The sequence below is a fragment of the Aphelocoma coerulescens genome, chromosome 3 (genome assembly GCF_041296385.1).
Source record: "Aphelocoma coerulescens isolate FSJ_1873_10779 chromosome 3, UR_Acoe_1.0, whole genome shotgun sequence".
NCBI classification, from domain to species: domain Eukaryota; kingdom Metazoa; phylum Chordata; class Aves; order Passeriformes; family Corvidae; genus Aphelocoma; species Aphelocoma coerulescens.
In genome coordinates this window covers 2,578,991-2,598,630 of record NC_091016.1, presented here as the reverse complement: position 1 = coordinate 2,598,630, position 19,640 = coordinate 2,578,991, and the positions used below count along the sequence as shown (strand labels likewise).

The 19,640-nt window shown below is 53.2% G+C and overlaps 2 protein-coding genes across 3 annotated transcripts; one reads left to right on the top strand and one right to left on the bottom strand.

Moving 5' to 3' along the window:
- Positions 1-456: 456 nt before the first annotated feature.
- MTLN (mitoregulin) lies at positions 457-1,258 on the bottom strand. Its single transcript, XM_069008810.1, has one exon. It carries the CDS (start codon positions 1,179-1,181, stop codon positions 1,005-1,007), a length of 177 nt encoding a protein of 58 aa, XP_068864911.1. The 5' UTR covers positions 1,182-1,258; the 3' UTR covers positions 457-1,004.
- LOC138107519 (two pore calcium channel protein 1-like) lies at positions 1,200-12,755 on the top strand. 2 transcript variants are annotated; one of them, XR_011149569.1, is made up of 19 exons: positions 1,200-1,318; positions 1,439-1,521; positions 2,094-2,208; positions 3,302-3,430; positions 3,636-3,752; positions 4,455-4,573; positions 4,717-4,818; positions 5,462-5,588; positions 6,468-6,669; positions 7,358-7,502; positions 8,557-8,742; positions 8,999-9,063; positions 9,343-9,430; positions 9,665-9,734; positions 9,818-9,857; positions 10,284-10,503; positions 10,719-10,809; positions 11,066-11,179; positions 11,550-11,639. XR_011149569.1 is itself a non-coding variant. In XM_069008795.1 (19 exons), the coding sequence occupies exons 1-19, from the start codon at positions 1,298-1,300 to the stop codon at positions 12,420-12,422; spliced, it is 2,259 nt and encodes a 752-aa protein (XP_068864896.1). In that variant the 5' UTR covers positions 1,202-1,297; the 3' UTR covers positions 12,423-12,755. The 2 variants fall into 2 exon arrangements, 1 of the variants encoding a protein (XP_068864896.1); XM_069008795.1 differs by lacking the exon at positions 9,818-9,857 and adding an exon at positions 12,277-12,755 and having other exon boundaries at positions 1,202-1,318; positions 11,550-11,668.
- The last annotated feature ends 6,885 nt before the right edge of the window (positions 12,756-19,640 follow it).

Sequence of the window (19,640 nt, the reverse complement as noted above, 5' to 3'; positions counted from 1 at the left end):
TGATGCCAGTAATGGACTCACAGAACAGGTGGGTTTGGAAGGCACCTCTGGAGACCGTGCAGTCTGATGGCAGGATCGTTAAGTTCGGGAATGAGCTCCAAGATCAAGGCCAAGCCTTAAAGGGCGCTGGGCAGTGCCTTTTCTCCCCCAGAGCTTTTAGAACTCCATAATACCTTTGAAAACCAGCAGCCTGCAGTGAATCCCCCAGCACTGCTTCTCCTGGAGTTCCCTAGCAATGGGAAGAAAGAATTTGCTACCGCAACCTTCACAATTCCTTATCCAAAGTGCCTGGAGGAATTCCGACTCCGTCATTTTACTTGCTCGTTCACCCAGCCAACACATGAGCTCTTTCACCACTTAATTGTCCCCACGCACACCCATAATGGGACTTGTTACACGTGCCCGTAAGGCAGGTTTTCACATTTATTCCAGAAATAAACACCTAGGAACACCATGTGATGACTTTTGCTAGTTTATTGTGTCGCCAGCGCTTCCGGACAAGGGCAGAGTGGCAGGCTTAGAGCTGGACAAGTGCAGACAACCCTCTGGAATATGGAAATCACAGAATCACTGAGGCTGGACAAGATCATCGAGTGCAATGTCCCCACCTTGTCACCCAGCCCAGAGCACCGAGTGCCACGTCCACTTGTTCCTTGAACACCTCCAGGGATGGGGACTCCAAAGCTCCCAGAGCAGTCCATTCCAGGTTTGGTATCGTTGCTTGCATATCCTCAGTTCTTTGTTAGGTTAGCCTGACACAGTTTGGGATCTTGCTTTGTGAAGGGCAGAAGTCCTGCTATTCCACGGATGCCGTCCTCTCCAGCAGCACTGCAATTCCAGGGATGCCGTCCTCTCCGGCAGCACTGTAATTCCACGGATGCCGTCCTTCCCCAGCAGCGCTTCACCGCTTTCCAGCGGCTGAGGCAGCGCCCACCGAGGCCGCCGGGGAGCCACTCGCAGCCCGCTGCCAGAGCCAGGGGCAGCCCGGCTGCGGCTCCCGGCGCTCAGGCCGCTTCCAGCTGCTCCTGTGCGGCGGCGAGGCGGCGCTGGAGGTATCGCTGCCGCCAGCGCAGGAAGCGGCGGCGCGCCCGGCCCGCCTGCCAGCCCACCACCACTCCGGCAGCGAAGGCGGCCAGCAGCGCCCAGCGCACGGCCCGCGGCCGCAGCGCCTCCAGCACCATCCCGGCCCCGCTCCCGAGCCCGAGCCCGGCCCCGCCTCCTGCTTCCGCCGCCGCGGGGGCGGCAACGGCCCCGTTAAAGGCGGCGGGGCCGGGGAGGCGCCGCGTCTGCCCGCGCCATGGCCGAGGCGGCAGCGCAGGTACCGCCTCGCCCCGCGGGTCCCCCAGGCACCCTTGTCTCCCTCCCCTCAGTGACTCCGCAGAGTTTCCCCGAAGCTCCTCTCACACTGGCTTGTGTTTTCCCCCCGTGTTTTCCCCAGGATCTCCTGCTGGCAGCAGCGTTTGTCTCCGATGCGCAGTACAACAGGAATATTCCTTTTAAGACCTCCCCGGAGGCCGTCAGGTAAGGAGAGTTGCACCCCCCATCCCAACCACACCTGTGGAAAGCCAACCACACTCGTGGCCAAGCAGCAACAGCCAAAAAAAGTGTGGTGCTAAGAAAGGTGGATGGGTGGGGTGCCAAAAATTGTACTTAAGCTGAGGTGCTTAAAATGGAGCTCAGCGCATCTTTAATGTTGAAGATGGGGGAATGACATTAAAAAGTTGTGTTTCGCTGGAGGGGAAAAAAAAAAGTAAAATCTTCCAAGCCTCTGTGGGAACGATGAGTTTGGGAGGTTTGGTCATCCCTCAGCTGTGTGGAAGGTGCTGGAGTGGCAGAACCAGGGGGCTGCACAGTTATGTTTTCTTTACTACAATAAATATTCTATAATAAATACTCTGCTATTTCATGCTTCACTGAAAGGCAGTATAGTATCCATCTGTTCTGAGACTGAGTTGAAAACAAATTGCCAGATTCCTGGCTGGCAAAAATGTTTGTTTGGGACAGCAAGTGCTATTCTTCCAGGATGCATTTGGTGATGCCCTGGGATGTGCCCTGAAGTCTTTATTTATGGTGCCTGTGCCTTCTTGCTCCAGGCTTTATCAGCTCTATAACCACTGGATGATGCGAACAGCCACCTACTTCTTCATCTTCCTCAACCTGTCCCTTGCCCTGTTTGAGGAACCTGCTGTGTATCCGCTCCCCTTCCTGGTGAGTTTGTGGTGTAGGAGCAGCAAATGCAGCTGCTGGAGCCACCAAGGGCTTCTTGCTTCAAAGTGGTTGTCAGAGGTGCCAAGAGACAATGGATGCTGATGTTTTTGGGGGTATCTTTGATGCTCTGCTCTGGTGAGACCCCACCTGGAGTCCTGCATCCAGCCCTTGGTCCCCACCACAGAAAGGATATGGAAAGTTGGAATGAGTCCAGAGGAGGCCACCAAGTTGATCAGAGGGATGGAGCAGCTCTGCTGTGAGGAAAGGCTGAGAGAATTGGGATTGTTCAGCCTGGAGAAACTTTGGCATGACCTAATTGCAGCCTTCCAGTACCTGAAGGGAGCCCACAAGAAAGATGGAGAGAGACTCTTTCCAAGGGCCTGGCATGCCTGGACAAGGGGGAACAGCTTCCCACTGCCAGAGGGGAGGGTTATGTGGGATATTAGGAAGGAATCCTTCCCTGTGAGGGTGGTGAGGCCCTGGTACAGGTTGTCCAAAGAAGGTTACCCAGAGAAGCTGTGGCTGCCCTATCTCTGGAAGTGTCCAATGCTAGGTTGGACGGGGCTTGGAGCAACCTGGGATAGTGGAAGGTGTCCCCTGCCCATGGCAGAGGTTGAAACGAGATGATCCTTAAAATCCCCTCCAACCCAAATGATCTGTGATTTTATAATTCTGTGATTTGTTTGAAATGGGGACAAAAAGGGCACAGGAGCTGGCCAGGGACTGTAGGAGCTGTTGTGGCCATCAGCAATGGCCCATGTGACTGTGGACAAAGCCATGCTGCTGTTCTCCATCTGTGAGAGCAATTCCAGCCTTCTTTGGGACCCAAGTCCAGTTGTCACATGTGAAAGTAGAAGCCAAGTTTTACTTTAGGCCAGACTTTTCTGCAGCCTTTATTTGCCCTGCCCCAGTGTGATTGTGAAAGATGTACTCCTTGAATCTAAGCAAACACAGACTTGGCTGGCTTTAACCTGCCTCTGGCAGGCAATTCCACAAAAGGAAGCCTGAAACTATTGCTCTGCCTGTTTTTTATCATGCAAAAAGGAATATTGCTGCTCCTGGTTGTGCTGGCTGAGCCCTGCTCTCTCTGCAGGCCACGTCAGTGCTGGAGGTGTTGTGCCTTCTGGTGTTCCTCGGCCGGCTGACACACTTTGCCAAAGTCACCCTGCACAACGTGTTCTGGAAGGACACCAAGAACATCTGCATCGTGGTGGCAGTCCTGGTGAGTTGGGCCCAGAGGAGGTGGGTTTTTTTTCCCCCTCCTGTTGCTTTCCTGGGTTCCCAGACCTGGCATACATGAGCCATGGCCAAACCAAGCAGCTCTCACAAACCTGTTGTGTGTGCACCTCTCCTGTATCAGCGAACACTGTTCACTATCTAGACACATTCCAGCATTACTTCTGGGAGTTTTCCTTCTTTTTCTACAGTTATCCCTGACAGACCTGGCCATATATGGGGTCCTCAGGCTATATGATGTGAGGAGCATCCGATGGTCGAGGATTGTGAGGCCCATCTTCCTCATCAATTTTGCAGAGAGTCGCCAGGTAAGGAAAAGGTGTGGTGGGAATGTCCAGGGTGCTGTTTTTTCGGACAGCCTGCTGCTTTCCATGATCCAGGGGATTTAGCAGAAAGGTTTTATGGCAGAATTTAGGGTCCTGTGAGAGAAGGTTTGTTTCAGAAGAGGCCTGAGGCAATAATATGGTGGACAAAAGAGTGGATTCACACTGTACCACAGAAAAAACCACCGTGTTTCTCCCTGAGTCAGGCTCCAGGTTACTGATTTCTGGAAGTCTCCTGGGTAAACAAGTGTCATGCTGTTCTCAAATGTATAGTCCAGACTTGGACTCTGATTCCTCTCATCATGGGGAGATCTTTGTCCTGCTGCCCAAGACTGGTGTCGTCCTGACTTACAAATGAATAAACTGTGGTGTGGAGGCCTTGGGGAGGGAGCAGTTCAACATTTCAGCTTGGAGCATGTTATTTGTGGCCTGGAGTGATGGATTTTTGTCCCTGACTGGTTCCCTGCAGCAAGAGCATCTCAGCAGTGCCCTGGGGCCCTCTGTCCCTTGGTTCTTGAGTTCACTGTGATGTGTAGCTGGGGCCTTTCCTTCTAGGATTCCTCCTGGAGAGCGAGGAGGAAAGGCCTGGGGCTCTTGCACCCCAGTTTAGGGGTTTGATCCAGATGGGATTGTGAGGGGAAAAGGGGGTGCCATGTTGCCACTGAACACTTCCCCTGTCCCTGGCAGATCCGGAGGGCCTTCCGCAGCATCCGCAACACGCTGCCCGAGATCACCTACGTCTTCCTGCTCTTCATGTTCAGCCTCCTCATGTTCTCCCTCATGGCCTTGAAGCTGTTTGGAGAGAGGTATGGCTACTTCTTTGCTCCTGGGATACTCTGAACGGCCTCCAAACAATTCCTAGGGAACACAAGCACTGCTGATAGGTGCAGCTCCTGTGGTGGGGCACGTGATCCTAGTGCTTAACTCCAGGCTGTCCTCTTCCTCCTAGGAATCTCCAGACAGCAGAAGGCTTGCCCTACTTCAGAAACTACCTGGAGATTGTGTTTGACCTCTACGTGCTGGTGACGACAGCAAACAGCCCGGATGTCATGTATGGATGTCATGTGTAGATGATCGGATCTTTCTTTCATAGTGTTCTCAGGGCACTCTGTGCAGCCTCTAATTTGCACAGCACAGTTAAAATTCTGTGAGTGTTGGGCTTTTCACCCCCATCTGTTCTGGGTTCCCATTTTGGTTTGTGCTGGGAAGGTGCTGTCAAGAGTAAGACAGGGAGGAATGGCTTGGTCATCTATGTGCTGGCAATACCGTGGGCATGACTGGGATGATACAGGGACCCTGGGAATTTAAACAGAGAAATAAAATGCTGCTTATCCTCCTAGAGCAAGTGGAAAAGCAGATCTGAGTGCAGCAAGGGTCTGAGGCCAAAAACTATCATATGGCTGAGACATCACCTCATGTCTGCTCTTAAATTTGGCCACACTGGCAGAGATTTCATCTCTGTGCTGTCTTTTTCGCCCCTTCAGTTGGGGCCTGACAAACTATGGTGAAATCCCAGCAGAAGAAAAGTGATTTCCAGCTGACTTAATGCAGTTTTTAGCTTGGGTATTATCTGATAAGTTTGATCTGGCTGTCTAAAACAGCACTTGGAAATCCATCTGGGAGTCTGTTTTCTCGTGGATTCCCTTTCCCTGTTTGTCAGTCTGGCAAGCAGCAATCCCTCTCCCCTTCTCTAGGATGCCAGCATTTGACTTCAGCTCCTGGTACGCCCTGTTCTTCATCGCCTTTGTCATCATCAACACTTACATCTTCATGTCTCTTTTCCTGGCCGTGGTCTACAACAACTACAAAAAACATCTGAAGGTAATGTGTGGAGGGGCTTGTGACCAGTGGATTCCTGCTGTTCTCTGTAAGGAACCTCTGGCTTTCCCTTGGAAAGCTTTGAGAAGGGGGGAACAGCTTCTTGCCTTTGGTGCTCTGCAAACAACAAGCACAGACCCACCTTTCATACTGTGGGGTTGTTGGGAGTTCTGCTGTTGGCATTGAATTATGTGCTCTGTGGTGTTTCCAGCAGATAAGAAGCACATTCTGCATTATGTTGGAGGTTTAGTCCTAGCTCAGCATTGCTGTCTCCATGCAGGGAACTGTTTTTGCACAGCATCTTTGCATGTGCTCTTAGAGCAAAGGAACTGGAAATAGGAGGTCTGAGTAAATCAGAATTTTTGTTCTACCCAAGCTGGGTAGGGTTAGTTTGGGACTTGTGATCAAAGGGGGAGAGCTGGCAATTCCTGGCTGCTCCCATGAGGGGGTTGGATCTTTCTGAGGAAGCTGGGTCTTCTGCTTACAGTCATGTGCAGAAGAGGATCTCTACCCCTGCTCTCAGCAGGATTCATTTGTGGATGGGAAGCACGTGTGGACACATCCTCTTTGCTTCTGTGGCCATGCAGATCCCGTGATCTTTGTCACCTCCTTCCTGTCTGGCACTACCCTTTGTCTTTCCTTCCGGTTTTTCAGCATTGTCCCAGCATCCAGAAATCTGTTGATCCTTCCAGAGCTCTGTGGAGAGCCCACAGCTGCCTGTTAAACACCATTTCTCACGCCCCCGCACTAACTGTGCTGTGCTTTGTCCAGTGTCATTCCCCTGGGTCTCTTCTTGCATCTCTGCACTGTGCAAATGAGTTTATTTGTTAAAAAAAGGGGGAAGGGTGCCTGGAGCTGCCTGACTCCCGATGCTCTCTCTAGAACGAGATCCGTAAACTCGCCTACATGAAGCGCCGCAAGATGATCGAGGCCTTCAACCTCCTGAAGGAAGAGGAGGGAGAGCAGTTCGTGGTTCGGGAAGCCCGGTGGAAGCAGCTGGTCAAGCTGGTGGCTCCTGACACCAGCAGTTCCCACCGGGAGCTGCTGCTCCGCATCTCAGATGATGAGCAGAAAGGGTTTGTAGGTGAGCAGTGGGGACTGGGGAGGAGCTAGGGGCTAGGAGGGGTTTGGCATTGGGATTTTTGATCTGTAATGGCCCCAGAGAGACTCAGAATCACAGAATCATTGAGGTGGCAAATGACCTCCATGACTGAGTCCAACTTGTGACTGATCCCCACCTTATCGGCAAGATCAGAGCACTGAGTGCCACGTCCAGTCATTCCTCGGACACGTTGGGGCCATTCTCTTCCTGTTTCCCTCCAGATTCCTGGAGTCCTGAAAGGCTGTTCCTGCTGCCTGTGCTGTAGCCCATGTCCCACACACTGTATGGCCTTCAGGGCCATTTGACATCAGGCCATGCTCTCCATGGTGTGTGGTGCCTCCTGTCCTCAGCAGAGGATGTGGAAAGCCTCCCTTGTTATCAGATGCCTCCAAGCAATGTGGCTCCCCCCACAGTCCTCTGGAGCAGGAATATTGGGAGAGATGGGTCAGTCTCCTAGTTTTGAATTGTTCCGTGGTGGTTGTTGACCCATGGCTCGAGACAATTCCCCAGGAATGAGGCAGAGAAGCTGCTTGAATTCCAAGTTCAGCCTGTTGTGGTGGATACCGCTCTGGGTTGGGCTTTGGTGCCCCTCCTGCGGGCTCAGATTTGCGTTTAGCAGACGCTGTTTATTTGCCATGGGATCAGGCTGACACGTGCCACTCTGCTGCAGACAAGAAGTCCTTCGTGCAGCTGGCAGACCTGCTCAACATCCAGGTGGTGACACTGAAGATCCGCAGGCACCCTCTGGCGCGCTGGGTGCCGGCCCTGTATGGATCTGCTCCCAGCCGGCTCCTGCGCAGCGTCGTGAGGCATAGGTGAGCTCTGACAGGGCCGAGGGCTCACCTGGGCGTGCTGCTGGGGAGGACAGGCTGTGGCCAGGCCACCCTCAGGGGCTCTGCCGCTGCTCCTGGCCTGCCTTTGCTGGTGTGGAGGAACAGCCCTGGCTGTGGGCGAGGCCACACCTCGGCCAGGCCCACTGGCTGAACTGGGTTTCGCTGACAGTAGTCTGTGCTTTGTGTCCTGCCATGAAGGACCTAAGTGCTGCACTTAGAGCTGCTCCTACCTCAGCAGTCTCTGCTGCAGAGCTGTGTCCTGCTGCCTCGTCAGCACTGGGAGTTATGGAGTTCTCTAGAGCTCTGTTTCACCTCCGAGCCTTCCCAGAATCCCAAAATTGCTGAGGTTACAAGGAACATCTAGGGATGGGCTAGTGGAACCCCCCTGCTCCAAGCAAGGTCAGCCAAAGTAGAGTACTCAGGGCTATCCTAGCTGGGTCCAGAGTATCCTCAAGGATGAAGGCTCCAGAACCTCTCTACAACCCATTCCAGTGCTTAATCACCCCCAGTTAAAAAAAACCAACCAAACAACTTTTTTGTTTAAATGGAAGTTCCTGTATTTCAACTTGTGCCCCTTGCCTCTTGTGCTTCCACTGGATACCACTGAGAAGAGTCTGGCTCCATCTTCCCCGCACCTTCCCATCAGGTATTTATGCACAGGAGCTGCTCCTGACCCTTCTCCCTGTCAGGCTGGACAACCCTGGCTCTCCCAAAGTGTCCTGAGTCAGACTGTTCTGTCCTTCCACTGTTTTTAATGTGTTCAGGTCTCTCTTGTACTGGGGAGCCCAGTTGACTCCAGATGTGGCCTTACCAGTACTGAGTAGATGGGGAAAAAATCACTTCCCCGGACCTGTTAACCAAATTCTGTGTTGGACTTCAAGAGCAAAACTAAACTCTGCAGTGACTCCCCCAAACTCTCAGGTTGGGGAGAACTGATGGGTAAAGAATTTTTGAGAGAGGAGGCAAAATGTTTTGGAAATAGCTGTGTGACTTTGGCCTTCTTGGGAGTGACAAGCTCACCTCTTTGTTCTTGCAGGGCTTTTGTTTGGACTTACGATGCCATCATCCTGATAAATGCCATCTTCATTGCCCTGGATGAGGAAAGCCCCTACATTTCCTATGCAGAGTGGGTGTTCCTTGCTGTGTATGTCCTGGAGATCCTCCTGAAGGTCTACACTTATGAACCCAGGGAGTTCTTTGGCAAAACCCAGTTTTGGAACTGGTGAGTGGGCTGGAAATTTGTGTGGAGTGTGGCCAGTGCTGTGCTCGGCTCCTCAGGGATGGAAAAGCTCTGAACTCCTGTGCCAGGGTGTGTTTAAGATGAATCAGAGGATGATGTGACAAAACTCTCCCATGTGCCCATAGGCTGAGCTGACCCAGGGCTGCCTGGCTCTGATGTGAGGAGCAGGGGGTCACTCCTTGTTTAAACCCCGCTCCTGTCCCCCAAAATCTAACAGTGGTGCCTTCCCTCGTGCCAGGTTTGATACTCTCATCATCTTTGCTGCCCTGACTGCAACGATTCTCAATGCCACCCTCAAGTCCAGTAAGTGCAGCTTGAGCAGCCTGCATGCCTTGGGAATCTTGGTGTCCTCCCCAGCCTCCTGCCAGCACCTCAGGCTTGGGAGGCTTTGAGACCAGACAAGGAATTTCTGGAGGGTTTCTAAGGACTAACCCAGTCTTCCTCTTTTTTTCTTTTTATCCTTTTTTTTTTAGCTCCCTGTTATAGTGTTTAACAAGGACATAATAGTAACAAATAAAGAGCTTTATCTTAACACTTCCCAGCTTTATTTTCATAATAAAAATATCTTTGTTCATTTCTCAGCCATGAAGTACAACAGCCAGCAGATCCTGGACATTGTGTTCATCCTAAGAGTCCTCAGGCTGATCCGGATTGTTGACAGCATTCAGAGGTGAGGAAGAGAGTGGGGTGGGAGGTGGGTTTTGGGGAGGGGGTGGTCTGTGCCAGAGGCAGCACCCTGATTGTCCAGCACTGACCATGGCCGCTCCAAAAAGCATCCCAAGGCCTTGTTCCAGCCTGCCTGGGATGAGCCCAGTGGCTGCAGCCTCTCTGGAGGCTTCTTTTGGGGATGCTGGGAGCATGTGGTGGCCAGGGTGTGACAATAACCAGTGTGGGCTCTCTGTAGGTTCCGGGTCATCATGAACACCCTGATAAACATCGTCCCGACCATGCTGACTTTTGGTGGGCTCACTCTGGTAAGAAATCCGGGTGTCTTGGTTCAAAGCACTCCAGTTGCACAGAAGTGTGTCTGAAATCTCATGCTTGTACTGTTTCCAAGGGGATAAATGCAATTCCCTGGATGGCAGGCCCTTGGAACTGTAAGTGTCCAATTGATTCATGGCCGTTGTGCAAGCAAAGGGTGCAGAGGGGCTGCATTCCTGCTTTTTCCTGGATCAGGACATCCTCCTTGGATCCATGGGGTGTTCTGGCAGCCTGGGCTTTTCATCATAAGGAATTAAATCATGGTTTGGGCAAGAGGCTGAATGAGAAACCTGGTTCTCAAATGATTTCCTAAAATTGGCCTCTGTTACAATTTGGGAATGTTTCCTTTCCATGTATTTGTGGTTCTTGGCTAATTATTCCTGCCTGGTGATTGCTGTTGGGTGGCCTGGGGCTCTTGGACTCTGTGCTGCCCTCCAGCCCCTTGCTGTGCCTGTGGAAACTGGAAAACCTGCTGGGATGCTAAGCTTGCCCTGGGGCTTGCAGCTTGCTGGAGAAGCAGGTGATGGGGTTTCTCTTCCCAGGTTGTGTATTGTGTGTTTGCTATCATTGGCATGGAGTTATTCCATGGGAAAATCCAGTACTTCCCTGCCAACTCGAACACTCCTCATGCCCTGGAATGTGGGAATCCAGCTCTCAAGGATTCCCTTTTTGCCCGTGGGAAGTACTGCAAGAACAACTTCAACAACTTTGCCTCATCCTTCATTGTCCTCATGGAGCTCACTGTGGTCAACCAGTGGCATGATATCCTTTGTAGTCAACTGGGTCCTTGGGAATTGGGCTTGATGGTCCTTCTGGGAGACTGGGTGGTTCTCTGATCCACCCTCTTCCCAGATTCTGCTCTTCTCCTGGCATTGCACATGGACAGGTGGCAGAGATGGGCCTGCAGAGGGTTTTGTTGGGTTCCCAGTCCCTCCCTCAGCTCCTCCTTCCCTCTTTTCTCTTAACTCCTGCTCCACTCTTTGCCAATGGATTTGCCAACGTGACAGTTCAGCCTGCCAAGCTTTACTTCATCGCCTTCCACATTGTGATGGTGATAATCATTGTCAAGTAGGTTTTTTGGGATGATTTCATCCTCTTTGGACGGAAAAGGGGATCTGCCCCTGCCAGGGCAGTGCTGGTGGGCCCGGGGTCACCCATGGCAGGCAGGTGGGATGTGTTTAGAGGGATCTGCTGCATTCTTGTCCCCACTGGGCACTGCTCTGGCCTGGAGGGGATGGAGCACTGGGAAATGAGCCTGGGAATACTGAGATGGGCAATGCCAGTGAGGAAGTGCTGCCTTCATTCTGCTCATCGTTTCTTTCAGTATCTTTGTGTCGTTCATCTTGGAAGCTTTCTTTGTGGAATATTCCCTGGAGAAGAGTGAAGTGGAAACTGCCATTGAGCAGAAAATCCAGGAGCTGGGAATGGGAGTTCAAGAGTAAGCCCCCTAATGAATGTGGATGTGGCCAATTTGGCACCAGTGATGAGGGAAAAGCACCCTCTGTGTCGAGGTGTGAGCTGAGATTCCCCGTCCTCGTCACAAAGTTCTGGCTGATCTTCCTTAAAAATGGAGATTCCTCTTCCCTGACATGAAGTTCTGGCTCCTCTGCTGGTTTAAGTGCCAGTAGAAGGCCACTGGTGTTGGCTTTGCTGCCTCCCGTGGCTCTTCCAGCCCAGAGGACAGGAGAGATGCTGGAAAATAACCCCAGGGCTGGTGCTTGTCCTGCCCCACTGGGAACCCATCGCTGCTGGGCTCCCAGGGTAGGGTGTGCCCCCTTCCCAGGTAATTCCTGGCCCTTCCTGTGCAGGGATGAGCTCCGGGATGAGCAGCTCCTTGACAACATGGAGAGTGCGGAGCACGAGCTGGAGGGGGAAGGTGGAACGAAGCCACAGAGCAAAGGGCTGCTGTTCAAAATTGCCTCCAAACGTAAGTGTGACCCTCCAGGGGGTCCAGGCCCAAGGGTCCCAGCTCTTCCTTGGGAGAAGCTCCCGAGTCCTGCTGCTCCCTCGGGGCTATGAAAGCAGCCAAAACCCACCTGGAGACTTTGGGACAACTGTGGACATTTGATGTTTGCTGTTTGTTTTTAACTTCTGTAGCAGCTTCTCCTGTCCCACCTTGGCCCTTGTGTGTCCCTTGTCTTCATTAACTTCCCTCTGGAGACACTGCCCTGGTGGCCGAGGTCCTGCTGTGCCAAGACACCTGTTTTCCTTTCTCCCTCCTCTGTGGGCTTTGCGTTCCTGCTGCCTTGGATCACGGGGTGACTGTATCCTCCTTTGCTCTGGCTCGATGACTGTTTTCCTCCTTCTCCTGGCTTTCTTGCTGTACTGCAGGTATCCATTGTGTGGGAATAGAAGGGTTTAAAATCCCAGATAATGGCCTTATCCTCGAGAAGGGCTCACAGTACTTCAGGCAGGTGGGATGGAACAGCAGGGAATGTGATTTGAGGGATTTTCTTGCCTGTTTCAAAACAGCAACCTTGAAGGTATCCAGAGGAGCAGATCTGGTGCATACAGGGAATTATTTTGTCCCACCAGGATACAGGACAGTGGATGCTCTGCTGCAGCGCATGTTCGAGGCAGAGATACCCCTGGAGGAGGAAGGTCCTTCCTTTGAAGAGATCCTAAACTTGTCCCCCACCTCGGCTGTTCCCAGGAGCCCGAGTTCCGAGAGCGCGGCTTGAGGGGGGATCAGGGAATGGAGCTGATTCCCGGCTGTCCAGGTGTTCCCTGGCTGCTCCCACGCGTGGGGCCCGGGTTACACGGTGGGAACAAGCAGCTTTGTCTGTGAAGGAGCTTTATCTCACATAAAGTCCTGTATAAACGTCTGGAATGCGGGGGGCAGTCGGAGTACCCGGCTGTGCCCGGAGAGGGACGGCGCCTGGGCAGTATGTTCTGGAATAACTCCTTCTTGTAACTGGAATTGTATCGCAGCACTTTTCTATGCAGCTCTATGGGCCGGTGTGTGCTGAACGAAGCGGCTCTTCAGCGCAATAAATTCAGCAGTTCGGAAAAACCGTGGAATATCTCCGAGTTAATGACGGGACAGGGTTGGGGCTGCTCCCTGATCGCGTGCAAGGCTTGGAGGTGGGAAACGAAGATGAGGAGAGGCGTGAGGGCTGCTCCTCGCGTGCGTTGCCCAGCGTTCCTCTTTTACTTCCCCATTCCTCATTTTGTGTCCCCTTTTCCCTTGGGGATGCGCCCGGGCCGCATTCCAGCGGCCGCCGTGGGAGCAGCACCTGCGGGCGGTGCGGTGGGCGGGGTTTCCCGCGTGATTGACGGGGTCAGCGGCCAATGGGAGGAAGGGGCGGGCCGAGGGCTGGCCAATAGCAGGCGGCGGGGGCTGCGCGCGGCCAGTTTGAATCGGCGGGAGCGGTTGGGGCGGGCGGGCATGGACGGGCCCGGGCGGTGAGCGGGAGAACGGGATGGGGGATAGCGGGATGGGGGATAGCGGGATGGGGAGCGGGATAACGGGATGGGGAGCGGCATCGGGGGGTGCCCCGTCCCCCGGAGCTCTGCGGATGCCGCGGCCGTGGGGGCGGCAGAGCCTCCGCCTGTCCCGGGCGCTTCCCACCGTCCCTGATCCCGGCCTGAGCCGGCTTCTTCCCTGCAGGAATTACGAGGCTCAGATCCGGAATTACCGAGGGCCCGACCCTCTGGAGCCGTGGGACGGCTGGGCGCGGCCCTGGCGCGGGGTGTCCCATCCCTGCCCCGCTGTTGCCCCATCCCTGGCTCGGAGCTGACTCTGGAATGGTTTGCAGGTCCCTGCAGTGGGCAGAGGAATGTCTCCCGCTCCAAGAGAAGCAGAGCCGCTGGCCCGGGCTCCTGGAGGAGCTGGTGAAGGTGTTCGTGGGCGACAAGAGGGACAAGGAGCAACACCAGCGCTGATTCCTCCGCGGGCAGGGCCGCATCACAAATAGTCCCTCGGGCGGATCCCTCCGCGGCCAGGACCGCAGCACCGCGGGTCCCTCTGGCGGATCCCTCTGTTCTAAATGGGATTGTGATGTTGGCTTTTCGCGTGTTACATCATTGTTATGAATGGGAGGTAAAGAAATTCAGCCAAATTAAATTTAATAAAGAAATAGATTTTATTCCGCGGCCGAAAGATCGGTCCCACAGAAAGCCACGATGGAGAAAAGCAGCCCCGAGCCCGGGGTCGGAGCTGGGTGAGCACGCACAGATCTGACCTCTATGGCAGCAGAGCTCCCAAGTTCACGGGTGCTGCTTCGGCTGGTCCCTTCTTATACAGTTTTTGGGCAGAGTCCGAATTAATTCTATTTTTCTCGCAATTTAGCATATTCATGATGTTTTCTTGTCCCGGAGTTGGGCTGCACAAAGCCTTTCCTGGGTCTGATGAATTGTCCATCCTAGATGATGAATGGGCCATCTCTGGTTCCCAGAACAGTTATTTTTAGTTCCCGGAATGTCCGATTCCTTATCGGCTGAGATGTAGATATCAGAAGGTGGTAATCAAGTCGTCATGGTGTGAATGTCCCGGTGATAAGATCCAACCCCACCTGAGTGGAATCCAGCAAATGTTGTCCCAGTCTGTCCCGGTCTGTCCCGCTGTTTCCCGGTCTGTTCCGGTCGGTCCCGGTCTGTCCCAGTGTTTCCCGGGTCGTTCCCGCGGGTTCCGTGTCCCTCCCGCCGCCGCCAGGAATATCTCCGAGTTAATGACGGGACAGGGTTGGGGCTGCTCCCTGATCGCGTGCAAGGCTTGGAGGTGGGAAACGAAGATGAGGAGAGGCGTGAGGGCTGCTCCTCGCGTGCGTTGCCCAGCGTTCCTCTTTTACTTCCCCATTCCTCATTTTGTGTCCCCTTTTCCCTTGGGGATGCGCCCGGGCCGCATTCCAGCGGCCGCCGTGGGAGCAGCACCTGCGGGCGGTGCGGTGGGCGGGGTTTCCGCGTGATTGACGGGGCCGGCTGCCAATGGGGAGAAGGGGCGGGCCGAGGGCTGGCCAATAGGAGGCGGCGGGGGCTCCGCGCGGCCAGTTCGAATCGGCGGGAGCGGTTGGGGCGGGCGGGCATGGACGGGCCCGGGCGGTGAGCGGGAGAACGGGATGGGGGATAGCGGGATGGGGAGCGGGATAACGGGATGGGGAGCGGCATAACGGGATGGGGAGCGGCATTGGGGGGTGCCCCGTCCCCCTCAGCTGTGCGGATGCCGCAGCCGCGTGCGGCCGTGGGGGTGGCAGAGCCTCCGCCTGTCCCGGGCGCTTCCCACCGTCTCTGATCCCGGCTTCTTCTCTGCAGGGATTACGAGGCTCAGATCCGGAATTACCGAGGGCCCGAGCCGCTGGAGCCGTGGGAGGGGGTGTTGCCCCGTCCCTGGCTCGGAGCTGACTCCGGAATGGTTTGCAGGTCCCTGCAGTGAGCAGGGGAATGCCTCCTGCTCCAAGAGAAGCAGAGCCGCTGGCCCGGGCTCCTGGTGGAGTGGGTGAAGGTGTTCGTGGGTGACAAGAGGTACAATGAACTGCTGCCAGGCAGCCCAGGATTGTTCCCAAACGTCATCCCCTGGCTCTGTAAGTTGGTAAGGTCTTGTTCTCCCCAAGCCCATATCCAGAGCCTCGCTCTGGGAATAAAGTAATTCCTGGCTTTCCAATACTAAAAACGCAGCACCAGAGCAGGGTTCTGTTAACCTGATGATTTGGGGGATAGTTGGCAAAAATTTATGGTGGGCCAGGTTGGACTTGAGCTTTTAACACTCCCTGGATTCATGGGATCGAGGATTCCAGCATGCACCACACAGGTTTTTTCAGGGAAATCCCTTGATCCCCAAATCCGTATGAGTTCAAAGCAAAAACCCCTGGGAGTTGAAGGCAACAGGATGTTTCTTGGGAATGTTGAAGTCTTCAGTGTGTCCTAATTGTTAGGTTTGAATTAATGCAGATGGTCCAGGATTGTGTGTTCAGACTTGCTGGTTTAGGCATGGCCAGGTCTGGATTTGCATTTGTGGGCACTGAGTGTTCCTTGTGTCAGCTTTAGGTCTGGATTGGTGGGAATTGTCGGAGAAAAGCGAAGGGAATTGAAATGCAGAGCTCTGTTCTTGGAGAAAGGATCAGGATGGGAGAAAAGAGGGTGTGGAACTGCTGGGAGCTCCTGGAGTGAGGGAAAGGATGCAAGAGTTGGAGACAAGAGCTGTGGAACAAAGCCCAAAAAGGGGGCAGGGCAGGGTGGTCACCGCGGGGGGGGGGGGGGGGGGGGGGGGAAGAGGGAAAGAATCCCTGCTCCAGGAATCCAGCAGGGGCCAGGAGAGGATCATTTTGCATCCACCATTCTCAGTGGAATTCTAATAAGGAAGGTCCAAGGGAATGATTCGTTTGTTCTTAGGTTTGGAATGAGAGGTGCTCTTCCAGAGGGGAATATTCACCTGTTAAAATTCTGTTGGATACAGGAAAAGAGGGAGGCAGCAGCTGGGGAATGAACAGGTGGATTTTTGGTGGATACAGACAAAGGCATGGGCAGGGGCACTTAGGTAAAATACACTTCATGGGGCACCCCTAGGAAAAGCTCCAGCTGCCCATTTTTCCAAGCTCTGACATTCCAGAGGAGTAAGCAGTGGTCAGCACATCAATTTCTCTATTCCTTGGATGCCCAGTGCTTTGTTGGGAAGAGGTGACATTTGGAAAGGAACAAATCCGGGGATATAATTCCTGATAGTGAGGCCCAGGTTTTGATATCCTTCCAGCACCCGAACGCAACAGAGGGAATCCTGGAGGAGGAGGTGGAAAACGCTGTCGCTCCGTTGGTGGAATTCCTGGGAAATGGAAAGCAGCAGAAGCAGCAAGAACAGAGTTGGAAGCAGGCTCCAGCCGGGTAAGGCAGACACCAAATCCTTTGGAATTAGAACTGGGCAGGGGTGGGAAGAATTAATTCTTACATTCGTAGCCCATGGATTTCTGAGCAGGATCCTGGCAGGGAAAACTGCAGGGATCGGCCTGGGGACTGTTCCCGGCTGGGGGCAGCGAGGCTTGGAATTGGCTGGAGGGAAGAAAGAGGGATCCTTTGAGCACAAGGATCAGCTGTGAAATGTGGAGATGGCATCAGACAATTCCTTGGGAGGGTTCAGTTCCTGGGCCAAATGGATCTCCTGCCTTGTGAAGGAGCTCAGAGATCTGGGAAGAGCCCAACCAGTGCAGGGAATGGACTGGCAGATAAAACTGCTGGGGAACGGTGGGGAAAAGCATCCGAACAGGGGGCCTCGTTTTGTACAGGAATGGTACAAAAAATATCCAAAAGAGCAGGAATCCAATGGGATTTACATGTTCCTTGGAGATCACAATCCAGTGGGAAGGCTGAGAGAAGAAAGCAAAGCCTAAAAAGGCAAATGAGCCCAATCTGCCCAAAGCCTCCAATGGCCACATTCCCTGGCATTGCTGAGGAATTCAGCCGAGCTCCAAGCAGAAGGTGAGCCCCTATGGAATCCTTTCTGGGAGACCATATTGTCACGGGTTAGGTTTGTAACCGGGGACCTTTCACGTGTGAGGCGAAACGTCCCTGATTGCAAACCCAACCCGTGACAAAATGGTGGAGAATGCAGGCAATTGATGAGAGCTGTGAGATAAAGATTAATTAGGAGGAATAGTGGGCAAAGCAAGTATTAGGTCATAAGTTAAGCAGCATGATAGTGAGAAACTTATATTGTAATTGTACTGAACTATCTAGGGGTGGAATATAGCAGAAGTTGAATGTAGTTTTGATAATAATTCTTAAATGTGTCTTCACAGAGGCGAGGGGTGGAATGTCATAGGTTAGCAAGGATAGTCCCGGAAGGGATGTCCTTGCTAAGGGGTGCTTACAGCTTCCTCTGGGGCCTGATAGAACCTATCAGCTGGCCAGTTTGAATATGGACAATTCTTTAAGCCACTTAAAGTTGTGACCGCCTCTGTGATCCACACTTAAGAATAGACAAACTCCCCCCCAAGCTCTCTCTCGTTTCCGGCGCTGGCACAGGTGGCTGCAGGCCCCGTGCAGGGGCCAGCAGGCCCGGCCAGGCCCTGCTTGGGCCAGGCCGGGCCGGGCCACAGCCATCCTGGAGCCATGGGCCTGTTCCAGCCATGGAACCTCCCCCACTGCCTTGCCGTGGGCAGCTGGAGCGGCTCGGAACCCCCCCTCCACTGCGGCCGAGATTTCAGCAAAGCGGCACCTCTGTCCGGCAGAGGCCAGGGACCAACAGCGATAAGCCACATTCCAGCTGCAAGGCCGAGGTGAGATTAACCCTTTTATTGCTGTGAAGAGCTGAAAACCTGAGGGAAGAGAGAGAGGAGAGGCTTAAAGCTGAAAGTCTGTTGTGAAGCTATGATATATCAGAGTATCCTGTTGTAATTTCATGAAGATCTGGGGGGTGAAGTGTTCAACTCGTAAGCAATAGGCAGATGCTGCCACAGCTGTAATTTCATGAGAAGTTTGGACAGAGAGAGATGAACCAGATGAACCAGATGAGGACTGTTGCTCCAAACGGGAAAGGAGAAAACCTCAATTCCTAGAGATGCTCCCAGAGATAGTCTTAAAGATGAAGATAAGAAAGACCCTTTGCTCCCAGGGAAGGAGAAGGGCCTCTGTTTCTTTGTTTCTGAACAGCTCAACCTTAAAATTGTACCCCAAAAAACTTCAAGAGTGGACCCTCGAAAGCAGTTGCGGGAAAAGCTGCAAGTCAGGGGAAGGGACTCACATTGCAAGCAGAGAGACTCCTCTTCCTAAATGGACTGAACAATATTTGGAAGTGGGTGGCTGTCTCGGTGTGATACTGTTTTCATAGCACGAGCAAAAAGAGACTTCTCTTTCTAAATGGACTGAACAAGGTTATTATGGAAGTGGTAAACAGACTGAGCATCTTAAGGGTTGTCTTTTTACATTGTCAGTGGGAGAAGGGAGGAAGGTGGGGGGAGGAGGAGAGTTCTGAAGGTGGTATAATTTTATTTTTTCTTTTCTTCTTTTAGGTCTGTTAATAAACTTCTTTATATTCTTTCAAGTTTGGTGCCTGATTTTGCATTTCTCCTAATTCTTATCTCACAGAAGATAAACAGTAATGAGTATTTTAGCCCAAACCACTATACATATCCAGCTGGGACTCTTCCTGGAGAAGGCCATGGGATATGGGTTATCCCATGTCCAGAGAATATGTCATTTCCTCGGGAAAAACACTTGGATCACTGCATCACTTATTGTTTTAGGCTCACCAGTCACCCGGGCTATCCAAGTCCATCCTCCCCAGCAGGGAGAGCGGGAGCGCGTCCGGACATGGAGAATTTCTGGGAGAGCCCGGGAGAAGGAAGAAGGCTCCAGCTTCACAGATCTGTGTCATAACCCATCCTGTCGGCCGCTCCTGTTTAAACCTGGTGGATTGGGCCTCTTGGATTCAACCTGAGCAGCGCTAATTGCTGGGAATGAAGCAGCCTTTGGTACTTCTTTTCCACAAAACCTCTCCATCCTGCCCTTCAATCCTGTTGCAAACACAGGGAAAACCCAAAACTCTGTCTTTCCCCCCCCTCTCCCCTTCACTTTGCCTCCTCTCTTCCTGCAGGTTTTGGGCTATCCAGGCTTGGATGTGGATTAGGCAGAGCACCCTGTAAGCTCAGCTCCAGGTGGGATTGCAGCAGTGTTGGAAGCACCAGGGATTCTCCCAAGGTTTGGTGTGAGGAGCTGCATCTTGGGAGGGGCTGGGATTTTGTGCACTTCTGGGGTTTTTTTTTCCTGTTTGCCTTTTGGGCCGGCTCAGAGAAGAAGCTGAAAACCGAAGAAGCTGAGGGGGGTTCCCAAATTCCTTTCCAGCCCTTCAGAGGAGGCACAAAGCCACGTGCAGCTGAGGAAAGGGATGAGAATGGGAATGAGGGGGGTCATGCTGGGTTCCCTCCCCCAGAGGGACCCAAAACTGCCAGAAAATTCACAGGGAGGGGAGTGTA

Coding starts and splice junctions, on each gene's coding strand:
- MTLN (XM_069008810.1), bottom strand. CDS start 1,181: ATGGTGCTGGAGGCGCTGCGGCCGCGGGCCGTGCGCTGGGCGCTGCTG.
- LOC138107519 (XM_069008795.1), top strand. CDS start 1,298: ATGGCCGAGGCGGCAGCGCAG. Junction 3,431..3,635: donor GCATCGTGGTGGCAGTCCTG/GTGAGTTGGGCC, acceptor CTTTTTCTACAG/TTATCCCTGACAGACCTGGC. Junction 11,180..11,549: donor CTGGGAATGGGAGTTCAAGA/GTAAGCCCCCTA, acceptor CTTCCTGTGCAG/GGATGAGCTCCGGGATGAGC.